General features: G+C 47.4%; 1 protein-coding gene across 4 annotated transcripts in view; it reads right to left on the bottom strand.

Moving 5' to 3' along the window:
* SNX27 (sorting nexin family member 27) overlaps positions 1-13858 on the bottom strand; it is a 42310-nt gene that overhangs the window by 26969 nt on the left and 1483 nt on the right. For all 4 annotated transcript variants that reach the window (XR_003256332.1, XM_026083655.1, XM_026083654.1 and 1 more), the window contains exon 2: positions 875-1106. Coding sequence is in view for 3 of the 4 variants with exons in the window: in XM_026083655.1 (XP_025939440.1) it covers positions 875-1106 (232 nt within the window). In the remaining variant the exon portion in view is untranslated. The remainder of the gene's footprint in view (positions 1-874; positions 1107-13858) is intronic.

Here is a 13858-nt window from a genome sequence, read left to right as displayed (position 1 = left end):
TGCGAAAAACAACATCTCCTTCCCACAGGCAGCCTTCCCTAATAAGCCAGAATCAATCTTAAGCCTCAGAGAATGCGTCCGTTTCAGTTACTTTTACTACAGATCGTGTTCTCTGCGAGACCGAGTGCCAGCCTCCCCAACAAATGCAGCTGGGAGGGGGCACCCAAAGGAAAGACTTTTTAAAATTATTTCCCCCCACACCCCACAAAAGGGAAAAGAAAAGGAGGAACTCGCACAGAGCTCATCAGCACACAGAAGAGGTCAGGCACTCATTTCCCGGGCATCAGAACTACCGCACACGCAAAGAGAGTCACTAGGAGAAATGGGAGCATGAGCGATCAAGCCATGACTCCCAAACTGGGGGAATGCTTTCCTTGTTCTGCGCGGGGCAGAGGTTCACTCTTACACAGCGTGCTCTCAGGAAAGGCAGAGGGAAACCGACACAGATTACAACAGCTTCCTTCTGTAGATGGGAAGTTATGCTCCCAGGCATCTTATTGCTTTTACATCCATCACTGATTTCCTTAGCAGTTGATGTAAAACAGGAGGAACAAATATAAAAGCATATACAAGCTAAATAATAACTCCCTATTTAATCTTCACAAGAGATCAGGCTATCCAAGCTGCATTAAAAAAACAACCTTCCCAGCACATAGACAAGAGCTGCAAAAGAATAACCAAGCACAGCAAGAATAAGGACAGGTGAGCCTAAACAAGACAGCTTCAAAAACAATCAATCATAAATTAATTCATCTCCATCTTGAACACAGAAAGAAAGTGTTGCCATCAATTGTCACTAAAACCATGGAGCACACCAGCTCAGGGCACAGACCCACGCTGATCTCCAGAAGGCATGTCCCAAACTGATACTAACCACAAACTTCTCGCCGTTTTGCTCCACATGCTTGTACGTGGGGATGGAGATGGGCACAGCTTGTTTTTCTGTGTAGTCATAGAATGACTGCCCCAAAGAGTCATCACTTGGATCCAGATTATCTGCCTCGTGGGGAGGTACAGACAACACGGTCAGAATTAACTCCTTCTCTCCTGCGCGAATCAGGTCCACCACTTGTTTGTGAGTTGCCCCTTCCACATTCACCCCATTCCTGTAAAAGAGAAAGCATAGAGGCCATGAGCGAGGCAAAGGTGACAGCAGAGCCTTCAAACCAAGCCAGGACCAGCCCAGGAGTACATCACGTATCTGCTTCCCTTGAAAATTTGCCAATTGAAGATGTCTAACATTTCTATGGCTTCAGATCTGTTCTCCTAATGGGTTACGCAAGCTAGGAAGAAGGAAAAAACAACAACAACAAAACCCTACTTAGTTCTCATGTTAAAATTCTGCAAGTTCTGCTCCAGTGGAAGTGTGTATTGCAATTTAGTTCTGCCTATAAAACACCAGAAACTCGAGCACTTTGCTAGTGTGCACTTCGCAAGAGAACTGAATTGCTTGGTTGGTCTAGTTTCATTCTGATCTAGATTAACTAATTTTCCTATCAGTGATTTCTTGGGTTATTAGTTACTGAATTATGTTTAATGACTTCAGACACAGCTAAAACTTCTTTACAAGGTTCAGGCACCCCATTGAATTTTTAATCCAATTTTTGCAGCTTTTAGCATTTCTTAACCTCCCAGAACACTGCACGACCCTCTACAGCTCCAAAACAGAAGTGGATTTCCCTAAATATGAGTTGAAACTTCCAGGTGAACTAGAATGAGAAAGCAGGCAGATACATTTGTAGAGCAAAGGTAAGTGATTTCAGAAGCTATCGCCCCCATCAACCAAGACACAGCACCCACAAGCACACCTACTTTGGTGCAATGCAAAGGAGATGCACATTCACTTAAGCTACTTTTAGTCAAACTGCTTTACTTTGCCCCCCAAACAGCCCAGGAGAACTGGTACGCTCAGTACAACATTTCTTCTTCTTAAACTGCTCTGACTTGATCACAAGAGCACGTCCAATTATGCCCCAAGCTTTCTACAAACCCCATGAAACACTCTGAAGACCTGAGACCTATCCAAGCCACCTCTAAGCATTCCTGACATTTCTGCTCTCCCTGCCAGCCCTGGGCAGTTAACCATTGCTTTGCTCTCACTTAGCCCAGAAGATATGGACCACACCTTGGCCAGCTTGGAAAGACACTGCTTGGAAATCAAGCCATAGGTCCAAACAGAGCTGTTAGGTTCTCTTCCAAATCTGGAAAAGGACAAGCCTGTTTTTCTTCCTGATAAGAGCTAAATTTAGTATCATGCCTCCATAAACTTTCAGTCATCACAAGTGTCTCTGTTAGAGTTTGGTATCTGAAGCATTCCCTGTATAAACAGGAACAGGCAGAGCTTCACCCACTGCATCCCTACCAGTCAGCCTGGACACACTCAAGTAGGCTGCCGGCGAGCCCATAGATCATTAGAGACGACAGATCCCTTTTCACCTCTGCTTCCTGAGCAGCTGCTTGAAACAAGCCTGGAACAAACCAGCTGAGGAGCTTCTCGTTGCTGCCGAACTGCCACCAGCAACCAAGCCTCAACCCCAATTTGTTTTCCTTTACACCTAGGAATTTCTCTACCATAAAGCCTAGCATAACCAGCAGCACAGAATATGGGTTATGGTCATTACCTGATGCTTCAGAGGAATGCAAAAGGAAAGCAGCCTGCACTTTCCCAGCCCTGATTGCTGACCATGCAGGCAGAGAGAGAAAATTCTCTCAACTATTCCCTCTGGCAAGTTGGCTACTTCGTCCTGGAGCCTGAGAACAGATTCTCATCATCCTACTGCTGAAGGCCTAATGTTAGTCATAGAAGCACCTGAGCTTGCCTTAAATCAAGTGTGAGTTTTGGATTTTAATCCCTAGCTCTCAAATGAAAAAGAACAGCTCTTATCATTTTGCATCGATCATTTTTTATTGAACCTTTTACTTTTAAGAATCATCCTGGAAAGATCTGATCTCAACTTACAAATCTGGGTGACAGATCCCAGGCTCTGAACCAAGTTTAAAAAGGCAACCCACCCCAAAAAACAACAAAAAACCCCACCCCAAACAAGCAGTGCTTGTGCGTATACTCTGTGCCAAAAACAGTGCTTGTGCTTTGCCACAAGTAGGATGAGAAAGCTTCCTCCAGCTTGGGTATTAACTCCAGTTATCAGCCTACTTAAAACTCAGTTACACAGAGCTCCCATATAAATCTCAAGGAAGGAATAAAGCAGCAATCCTTGGATGCAACCTCTGGGTTCTTCAGGATAAGGGTGCTTGAAAAGCCATGAACAGCTTTTACAATAACCATTGCATTAGGCCATTAAGTTCAGGAAGCAGGAAAATCCCCTCCTCACTGGCCAGCTCTACCACACGGTAGGAGCGTGGCCTCCAAAGCGGCAAATTCAATCTCACAGGGCAGTCCTCATTACTGAGTCAAGCCGTTAGTCACCAAAATTCAGTGTCACATTAAAGAAACATTCACATTTGTTCCACCTGATCGACACTCATGTGCTGCTAGTTTATACCTATATGGGAAATCATTTCCATTTGGCTAGAATTAAATCCAGTCCACGAAGTCCTACAGCACCACTGCCCACATACAATTTTGTTCAATGGGGTTACAGAGCCAGCAACTCTGGTAGCACGGAGACTGAAGCCTGGTTTATCCCCACTAGGTACTGCACGAGGGACATCAGACCATACCAACTCTCACCTGCACGTTTCAGTCCTGCCCTGAGAACAGGAGATTGAAGGCAGGAGAGTTTAGTCACCATCTCGCACTGAACCTCAAGCTGCCTGCAGAGTCTGCCGCCAGCCAGCGACGGGCAGAGCCGTCCTTCCAGCTGGCAACACGGGCTTTTGGCCACTACCACCCAGACTGAGGATTCCAGGAGTCTCCTCTTAAAGTCTGCAAAAGTCGAGAATGGTTTTCAGTTACTCAGCCCCAGCTGGATTTGAACCAGGATCTCAACATAATTTCCCCGTCAGCAGAGACCTCAGACACTGCAACTTTCCCCTCTGCCAGCAGACTAAGAACAAACACTCCACCAGCTTCCTCCTCTTCCTCTTCCACAGCCCCTGGTGATTTCTGCTACCACACATTTCCTCCCAGAGCTGAGACAGAACCCAGGAGCCCTCAGCATGTGGGGGGAACTAGGACAGAACCTAGGAATCGGATGCCCCATCCCTCCCAACAGTTAGACTGCAATGCATCATTTCATTCACAAAAAAAAATAACACTCGCTCCCGGCTCTCAATCGCTCCAAGTAGCAAGGCTTCTTTCTAAGATCGGATGCTATTTTAATAGCAGCCCTGCTGCCCCTCCGCTACACTGGCCTCCTGCTCTGTAGCACTAAAGAGTAGAAAGCAGGCAGTACTGCAGTAGCATAGGGCCAGAGGACTAGCACCTTTGCAATAAAGTCACCATAGCAACTCAGCCTGGAATAATCATCAACAAACCTAAGAAGAAAGAGAACAGTAAATCATATGATACAGGCAAATCAGAAGCATCTGGCAAGGCGCAATGAGCATAGCTGAGCAACACGCCGTTTACTCAGCCGCAAACTGGTCAGGATCTGAAGAGCTGAACATGCTTTCCTAAGACAACAGGACACTTGGATCCTTTTCTCTTGAAGCTACTGTCTTGGTCTGGAGTTGAGGGAAAAAAACAAAACCAAAACTACACGTTCCCCATACCCTGCCAGGGGGCTCACCACATCCTAGGAGAGGACTGCTCACCCCAGTGCTATTTGTACAGCTCCTACCCAGGCTGAGCTGACGCTGCATTGGGCTGGGTCCATCTATGCCTTACAGAAAGGACACCTGGACACAACAGCAGCAGAAGACAACCAGAGCCAATCAACCGTTCCCTCTGCAAAGGGGGTATGGGGAGACAGGCTGCAGAGCTCTTCTCTGCACAAGAAGTGAAATAAAGGAGAACTCTGCTCTACGTGGAGAAAACGATTGCGTGATGGGAGACAGCAGCCAGGCACATGCAATCCCCTGCACAGCCTGTCAGACTGCAAAGAGCGAGCAACTTCCTCCAACAAATCACTTCTCTCTGCTATATGCCACTGAACGCAGATGTGGTTAAATCAGGAACACGAAGTTCTGTCATCTTTCACTGCATGATGTTGGGCAAGTCGTCTTCCCTCAGTGCCCAATTTCCTCCTCAACTTGCAGGATGAAAGGTTTCTTCACAGAAAGGTTAACGTAGGTTCGCAGAGAGTTCTGAAGCCAGTAAGTAGAAGTGATTCTAGAGTGCGACAACCCTGCTTGGCCTTCGAGCAGCGCAAGTGGTGGGTTGTTGACTTTGACGAGGTAGAGCCTTCTTAGGCTGTCACCCCAACGGGTGAATCCCTGTTGTGCAAAAATGCTGCATGGGGGACTCTCAAACACTCTGGGCATCCCAGAAAGGGAGCTGTAGAGAAGTTGGTGCTGGAGAGAGTCAGTCTAGTTCAACACTCCGCATGACTAAGGGCTCTGGCTCACCTTTGCGGAGCAGGACTAGCTGAGGACAACATAACCCCAAAGCACTCGTTACCATGTCTCTGATGGCAAGCATCTTTCCCAAGGAAGAGCCAGCGGAGGGAACACACGCCCATGCTGCAGTCCACAGTCCAGCACATAGCCTAAGATGCCAGCGAAGGCAGGTCTGGGCTAAGAGTCTGGACTGTGACCTGGGGCAGCAGCACACTTTGCTGTCTGCTGACATGACTGCAAAGGTAGAAACCATGGCACACGCAGAGCAATATCACCAGTCATTGCCAGATGCAACACACTCACCTGTCAGGGCTCGCCTGCTGCTGAGGGGAAAGCCAGGCTCCGAGAATTACAGCAGGTTACATTTAACAGAAGATCTTTGGCCTGTGGTTCTGCAAGCTCCTGCCACCAAAAGACATGCTGGGGGGCAGAGGAGGCCAGTGTTTGTTCACCATAACGAATTAAAAAGCCTCTTTGAAACCAAGTTTCCAAAGTGCTAGGCCAAAAAAAGTGAGCAGCGGCTGTGGGCTGGCACAGCACCATGGCTGGAAGGAACACAAGCTGCTGAAGCACTCTGCTTACTCCACGAGCTGTGCACTCCCAACCCTGCTCTCTCTGCCAGCACAGGACAGCTTCACCCTAAAAAGCATCTCACTAACCAGCTACGTTTGAACCCAGACACACCTCTAGGAAAACATTTTCAATGATCCCTGCAGTAAGAACAGGAACCGCTTACAGACACTGGGAAACCCTGAGGATGCATTTGACAAAACAAAATCCCCCAACATACCAATGCTAAAGAGTAGATTCCTAGGACAGAAGAACATTTCACTTATTTTCCCCATTTGTACACTGAATGACTCATTCTCTGAGAATACTTCTTAAAATTTCCCAACTATCTGTCTGTCAAGAGATGACAAGGAAACTTACTGAAAGAAAGCCGGCAATAAGCTTCCTTGAGATTAAGACCAAGGTCTGCTTTTGTGCTTTGTTCAAGCAGAAAGTACCAACCCAACCAAGGAACCACTCAAGAAACTATTTTTAAGTTATCTTTAAGGTCTCACTTGCACTAGGCTTGCTCTTCTAGCAGATGAAGACCCTTTGCTGTTCCATGCTATCAGCAGGGGCACCACGGCAAAGCGCGGCTTGGATCCCAGCTTTGCAGTCTGCTGCAAAGACACAACCCACATAACCTGCAAAAAAAGGAGCAATAGCAGCCAGGGCCCAGTTTGGCCAGTGAAGCGATTCTTCCTCCAGCCCAGCTGTATCAGGCAGGAATCACATCGCTTTCTCACCCCGGTGTGACAGAACCAGGCTGGCAAGAGTCTGCAGTGTAGATGTGGCCTAAGGAATAGAACTGGCAGCAGCTATTCACACCACAATTTCATGTGTCATCTGTCTCTTAATGGAGGCTGTCTGCCAATACACCATCCTCCTCCACCCAACGCTTTGCATCTTCCAGCTCCTGACACTTGGCTCACAACACATGTGGCTCTGGTTCTATCCAGGACAGTGTGTCTGTATGTTAAGCCCATACTAAGACTCCCATAAAATTCAATACATCCCCAAGAAGCCCCCTGCGTTCCTGCTGCTTCTGTAATACACCACTTCTCACCACTAAGCAGCTGTGGGAGAGATTTTAAGCGCAGTGCTAAGACTACAGCAGCAGCGACGGATTGCTCTCTGCTCTAGGAAGGGCTGACGAAGTAAGAACAGTGCTGAAGCTGAGATCCAGTGACAAGGACAGTCACGACACGGATCAGCAGCCTCCTCGGGAGAGGCTCTGGAAATAAAGATGAATAGCTAATGAGCTTACTGGACATAGTGGTGTGGGACAGCTTTTCCAAGTTTGCTGCAGCAGCCACAGACCAGGCACTTCATTGCTTTGATTCCCCCTCCCTCCTCAAATCTGTTCAACCAGCTAATCTCAAACACCAAAATAGCTTCACATGGAAATACCTTCCAGGGTGCATTCGCGAAGGGGCAGCCACCACTCCGTGGACAGTGCCAGGTCCCTTCCACCGCTCCCCAGCATAGCTACAGATTCACCCCGATAGATTCACGGCAGCTTTACTGTAGTAGCTTGGATGCATCACGGTTACACACCCCCACCCACAGCTACGCCAGACCCAGCTTCTTGGAGTTTATCACACAGATGAGTGTTAGCTTTCAGCTGCACGATATAAATGAGACCAGTCAAGCTAAACAGTTTCCCCAACATACAGCATGCGACAAAGCCTGGAGCCATCCCCTGGTGTTCCTAGTTCTAGCTTAATGCTTTAACCACAAGACTGCATCCTTCCCCCTGCCCAAAGGGGAATGAGAAAAATGGCATTTTGTGGCTTGAACACTACAAGTCCCATCCCAGAAGTAGCAAACAGTGTGCTTGGCTCCGGCCCCAAACTGCTCAGTGTCTAAAGCCACACAGCAGTTGGTGGGAGCCTTCCTTAAACTGAACCAACATAGTCCTCAGATCCCAGGGCATAATCCTGGCTTGGCTGTTCAGCTGAGGCCTAAGCAGCATTTCCCCATTTCTAATCTGCCAAATGCTCTTACCAGAGGGGAAGCCAATCTTCCTCTTTCCCAGCCAAGAAATCCAGACCCTCTTCAATATTATTCCAACCAGATAAAAAAAACTAGGAGGAAGCTAACAAGTGCAACTCCAATGACCTTTCCAACTTCTGTTCTCTCTCACGTCAGAGAAAAGGTTGGAATAATTACCATTTTCACACAAGCCTCTTACAACATTTTAAGGAAGTTCTGTGCACATTTACATGCTCTGCTCTGGCAAACAAAATGATTGCCATTCACCTGTTCCAATTATGAGAGCAATGATTCCTTCTAAATTAACACTTTGGAGACACTCTGAAAGAAGACAGAGCATTAGTTTTTAACCTCCTGAAATGTTAAGTATTACTGTAAAGCGAACAAATATTGACTCAGCAGGCAGAAAGCTATTTGTCTTACTGAAAAGGGAAAAATATTTTGGATACTTCAGCAACCAAACCTGTATCAAATCCATTCTGGAAATTCAGAAGCAATTAGTTGCAATCGGTTTCTACCCCAGCTAAACACCATCAGTAGGAGAAGGACACAATCTAGATTAAGGCCTCCATGGTTTTGCTTTCCCTGAACCATCAACCAAATCACCCCAGGACAACTGGAGAAAATAGGACACCCAGGTCTTTCAGCCGGATTACAAGCCCCAGTACTGGAACAGAGTTGGACTTCTAAGAGTAATTTTTCTGACTGACACAAAAGCAATGATTTTTGTCTGCTCCATTTGTAGACCCAGATTCTCCCTCAGTGAAGTTCAGGCCGCTGCCTGAAGTTCAAGCCTGTGACAGCGGCATTGGTTTTCCAGCCGTGCTCTTTCGCAGAGCTCTATGCAACGTCAATAGGCCCCCAAGGACTCCGCAGACCACAGGCTGAAAACCACTGTCACAAGACACTTCTCTAGAGACGTATATGAAGAGCCTGGCAGGGTTGGTCTCTCCAGCCCTTCGAAACACCGTCACAGTCCAACAACAGCTTGGAATACAGGTTGTTCACAAGACCACCAAGACTACACAGAGGAACTGACCCACTTGCTTCATTATCTCAAGCTGCACAAAGCATGAGGAGACAGCACAGATGGTGAAAACAGGTTTAAATTTCTCTAGCCTCAGTAAACATACYCTTTCCTAGGAATATACAGAGTTCTGTTGAAATATACTGTAAAACGTTAAACCAGGGTAGATAAAATAGCTCTTACTTTTATCTAATTGTACACTTAATGGAAAACACAGTGTACAAGGGTTCTTCATTTACCCACTGCTGTTCTCGCTCACAAGAAAAAAAGAGAGAGATTTGCAGTTTTTGCCCTAACAGCCGACGTCGGCCTTATTGAGCTGCACGTAAAGCACGCTGAGCACAGGCTGAAAAGAGCAATCAGGAGACCTGAACAATTCCCAGTTCTAATCTATAGCCTTAACTGGGTGAACACACACTCTCTCTCTCTGCACCTGTGCAACTCCGTTCATAAGACAGGGAAAAAGCTGCTGACCCACCACAAAGCACTCCAAAACRTATGCAGGAAAGCATCTCTGCTTGCAGCGGGGGATGCAGCCTGGAAAGGCTACAGGGAATTCAGAAACGCTCCCAGGAAGACGGCGCTTCCACAAGGGTAGCAGTACATTTAAGAGATGGGGGGAGGAAAGAAGTCCATCAGCCAGCGATTAGAGGGATTTCAGGTTTGCGAGGCTGCGAGCCAAACCTAACACCTTTTGTGAGTTGCTACTGCTGCAAACAGGCTTACAGCAACCACAGCAGAAAACAACCAACCTCGGAACCAATGAGGGTGGGCTGTATCCCCACACGCAGCTGTACCAGCACATCTTCCACCTTCTCACCATCTAGGTGTACAGGATAAAGCTTCCAACACTTTGACCGAATCCAAAGAAGAAAAGAAAGAGGTTTCCTAAACCATTTGAGGTTAAGGAAAAAGAAGCCCTTAAAGACTTTTGCCTAGGTAAGCCTGCCGACCGTTTCGTAAGGTGATTTTCTGGCAACGCGCCCTTTGTGCAAGCTGCAAAGCGCTGCGAATTAACAGCGCACACAGCTGTCGCCTCCTTTTTACAGACAGGTCGGTACTTTTCCAAAGCAGAATCAGCTTTCTGTGTCCCAAGTCAATACACAAAATTAGACTTTAGACCAAGAAGAGAGAGAGCATAATCTCCTAAAGAGAAGGAGCCAGTCCATTTGTGAAAAGCTGAAGAACTCAGTGCACGTACACTCACATTTGCAGAGCGAAACAAGACTAAGGGTGTCAGCAGTCGCCACAAATGCATTGTTTAGATCTTTAAATAACTTTAAATAATAACAACAGACAGGCATAATTTCTCATGTATTGAGAAAAAGTTATTCAGCTGAKGACATGTTGGAGGCATAAGTGGAAAAGCCCACGAGCAAAACACCTAAAACATTTTCTTTTGCAAGCTGAGAACCTCACATGGACCCAATCAACCATCCTGGTGGGGTACATGTGTATCGCCCCTATTACAGAAAGGAAATAAGGGAAGGAATTAATTCATATCCCTCGCACATCATGCATAAGTCACTCTCCCCACAAAGGTTAGGAAAAAAACCATCCCCGGTTTACACTATTCTGTCAAAACCCATATCAAAGGTACGACACCTTCCTCTGAAGCAGCAGGTGCTGTGACTGTTGCAGATAGAGACTATTTCTCAGGTCTGGCAGCGTGAGGTACCTCTTTACCTGAGGAATTACACCTAGACCTGACCAGGTTTCAGCTGCACACAGTTCAGTAATATTGAAAACTGAATCCCTTCTTTATCAGCTTGATTATTTTGAGCGAGCGTCCCTGCAAACAAACTACACACCAGTGAGATTTTCTTCCCCATCAAGATTAGTTATGATTGTCATTCAGGGTGATAATCAAGAACTAAATTAGCGATCATTGTCTGYCTCCAGTGCCCTCAACACCCACAAACGCAGAACAAGCTAAAAAGATTAGAAAGCGCTCCTTAGTTAAGTTGCAAAACCAGCCTTCAAAAGCAAGTGTTCCGAGCTAGATGTTAGATAAAGGAGCRTGATACAGTTAAAGATGGCAACAAAGGACTTTTTACCGAGCACAGGAATCTAAATAAACCCTTCAGACACAACACTTGAAACATCCTTAGGTTTTGGATGAGGACTGCAAAGCAGTTCACGCTTCACCGCCCTACCCCACAGAGGAAAACCACACTCACATTCTTGCTGCTGCAGCACCCCAGAGACTCTAGCAGAAAGAGAAGCAGCTTTTTGGGGGCGGGGGGTAGGCAGCTCCGGGTGTTCGCATACGGCGCACACTGGCTCTGAGAGCAGGCCAGGTGAAGAGCCTTGGAATGACAGACACCACAGACAAATTACCGCGTGCTAAATATCCTGTTATTTGGCACTACCGCTTCAGAGAAGAACAGGCTAGAGCACAAAAGCCAAAGTAATTCGATCACGGCCACACAGCGGAAGAGTCTCGTCTCTCAGGCTCTCGCTCCAAAAAACTCTGATCCAGGCCAGTCTGCAGGAGTCAAACTCCAGCAAAGTTACAGGAGTTTGAAACAAAGCCCCGCTCTGAAATAAAGAGCCTTTTCAGAAAACCCACTATCCTGTACCTGCCTTTCTGCACCCAAACAAGTGAGATTCTCAGAGGTGCTGAGCACCCTAGCGAAATACCAAGCGCTTATTCAACAGCCCAGCTACAGATTGAAAAGTCCAAGTTTCAGAGAGTTCACCGTGACTTCCAAACCACCAGACAATCTTGCGGGCGAGTTAAGCGCACTCCAGGGCAGGGTACGGTACACGGCAAAAGGCTTGCTCTGAGCCAGGGGCTTGAAAAAACTGGATTCACTGGGCCTCAAAGGCAGCRGCCGCAACGGACAGGACCGAGCACAAGTTGGCTGGTGCCTCCCATGGAACCCCACCCCCACCATTGTGCACAGAGTGCCGCCGTGGAAAGGAAGGGAAATCAGAGCTATTTTTGGAGTCAGTTTTATTGTTTTCTACTCCAACTCGCAACCGTGCTAAGATTTACTTGCAAGAGTTGGATTTTAATAGATCCAGGGAGAATTAATGGCGGCTGTCTGCTCTCAGCAGAGTGGGCAGAGACATGGGGTCTTCGCACGGCCAAAACATGACCGGTATCATGTAACATTTTAGGGCTGGCAAGCTGATTTATGCAGCCAGGTTAACAAAAGTGATAGCTGATATTGGAAAAGGGTGAAAGCCAATCTCACAAGTGCTACAAGAAGATACATGGGCACATTAAAAAGCAACTTCTCCCTCAAGATCACGCTGTGCAGAAGCGGAAGATACGGAAAAAGGAAAACTCCTGTTCTTTCGATCCACAGTTACTCCCTGCCTTGCGATGGAGACAGAAACCAGGAGGCCAGACAGCCACAAGCCAACACCCCCTCCTGCCCCCAAGCTGGGGGCAAGACCTTATTAATAGTCCTCATTAGCAGGTCTCGACTCTTTCAAACACTGCAGCGTGGTTTGGCTGCGGAGTAGAAGTCAGACCCTTAGCTGGTGTAAGCACTTAACTCACAGAAACAAATCCTTGCCTTGCACTGGCCTAGAAGCCACGGACCAAACCCCAACTCCAGCCCTGGCCTCTAATTTTAAACACACCATTTTAAGTATTTCCCACAGCAGGCATGAGGGCAAATTTCATCTCGGCATCTTGTAATGCATACGAATAATTCCCCTCGGTCAATAAACGCTGTTCTCATGTAGATCCTCCAGGTGCAGAATTCACCATCACCATCCCCCCCCCCCCCAAACAGTTTTTCTGCACGGAAAATTAGAGCATGAAGTATTTGGGTCACAGAGGAGGGAGCCAAATCTGAACACCAAGCCTTCTGCAGGACATGGCCAAACTCTCTAGCCAAGGGCTAGTCAGAACAGCTCTTCTCTGCCGGGCCCACACACAAGCTGTTGTCCTTCACCCACTGCAGCCTGCAAAGACCGGCAGCAAAGTATTCCTGCTTCTCTGAAATGCCTGTAATTAATAGGTAATTGAACTTAACCAACTCAGCACAAACTACAAATACATAAAGACCAGTAGGTATCTCACAGCTCAGCACAGGCAGAACCAACCCAAAGAATCACAAGCTAAAGGGATGCACTGAAAAAATAAACCTCAACAGGCAGCAGCTATAAGAAGTCATCAAAGAGATTTAATTGATGTCAGTCAACAAACACGGGCTCAAAGTTTAAGGGTTGGGGGGAGGGCAGGGGGAAACCAGTCTCAACGCAGTGTAGTTGAAACATTCCTATGGAAAGATGTTTTCAGGTTCACACTGTAAATCCTGCCATAAAGTAACAGCACAGCTGCCACACAGCCCTGAACATCCTGAGGTCCGAGTGACATGAGCAAAAAAAATAACTAGCCGGTCCCATCCTCAAGTGTGTGTTTCCCTCTGCTTCTTACTGCCAAACCACACTGCTTCARGGGGTGAGAAGGAAGGATACTTTAACTCCATTCTTGAGAGCATCCCTGTCTCTTCCCAAAGGGTCTTCCCCCCTTCCCAAGCGTGTTTGGAGGTGCCCTCACTGCCTCCTTCTCCAGCCATGCCCACAGCAGCCCCACGTTCACCTCCCTCCCCGGGTACCAATGGCCCCCAGCCACCAGCCCCTTCCCTCTGCTGTCCCCCCACAGACTTCTTCAGGGCTCCCCCTTCCTTCCAGAAACCCCTCTCCACATTTCCTAACCTACTTCCCCTCCTCACAAGGGATCATGCCAGGGATGAGCTTTCCTTCAGGAGCTCAGTTTCTCTCCCAAACAAATTTCCCCCCGCAGTCATCCCCCTGCCACCAGCCCTTCCCTGCCAGGGTCTCTGCCCAAAGGCAGATCTGTGG

Source organism: Apteryx rowi, unplaced genomic scaffold (genome assembly GCF_003343035.1).
Source record: "Apteryx rowi isolate R43461 unplaced genomic scaffold, aptRow1 scaffold_610, whole genome shotgun sequence".
NCBI lineage: Eukaryota > Metazoa > Chordata > Aves > Apterygiformes > Apterygidae > Apteryx > Apteryx rowi.
This window is presented reverse-complemented; position numbering and strand designations above follow the sequence as displayed.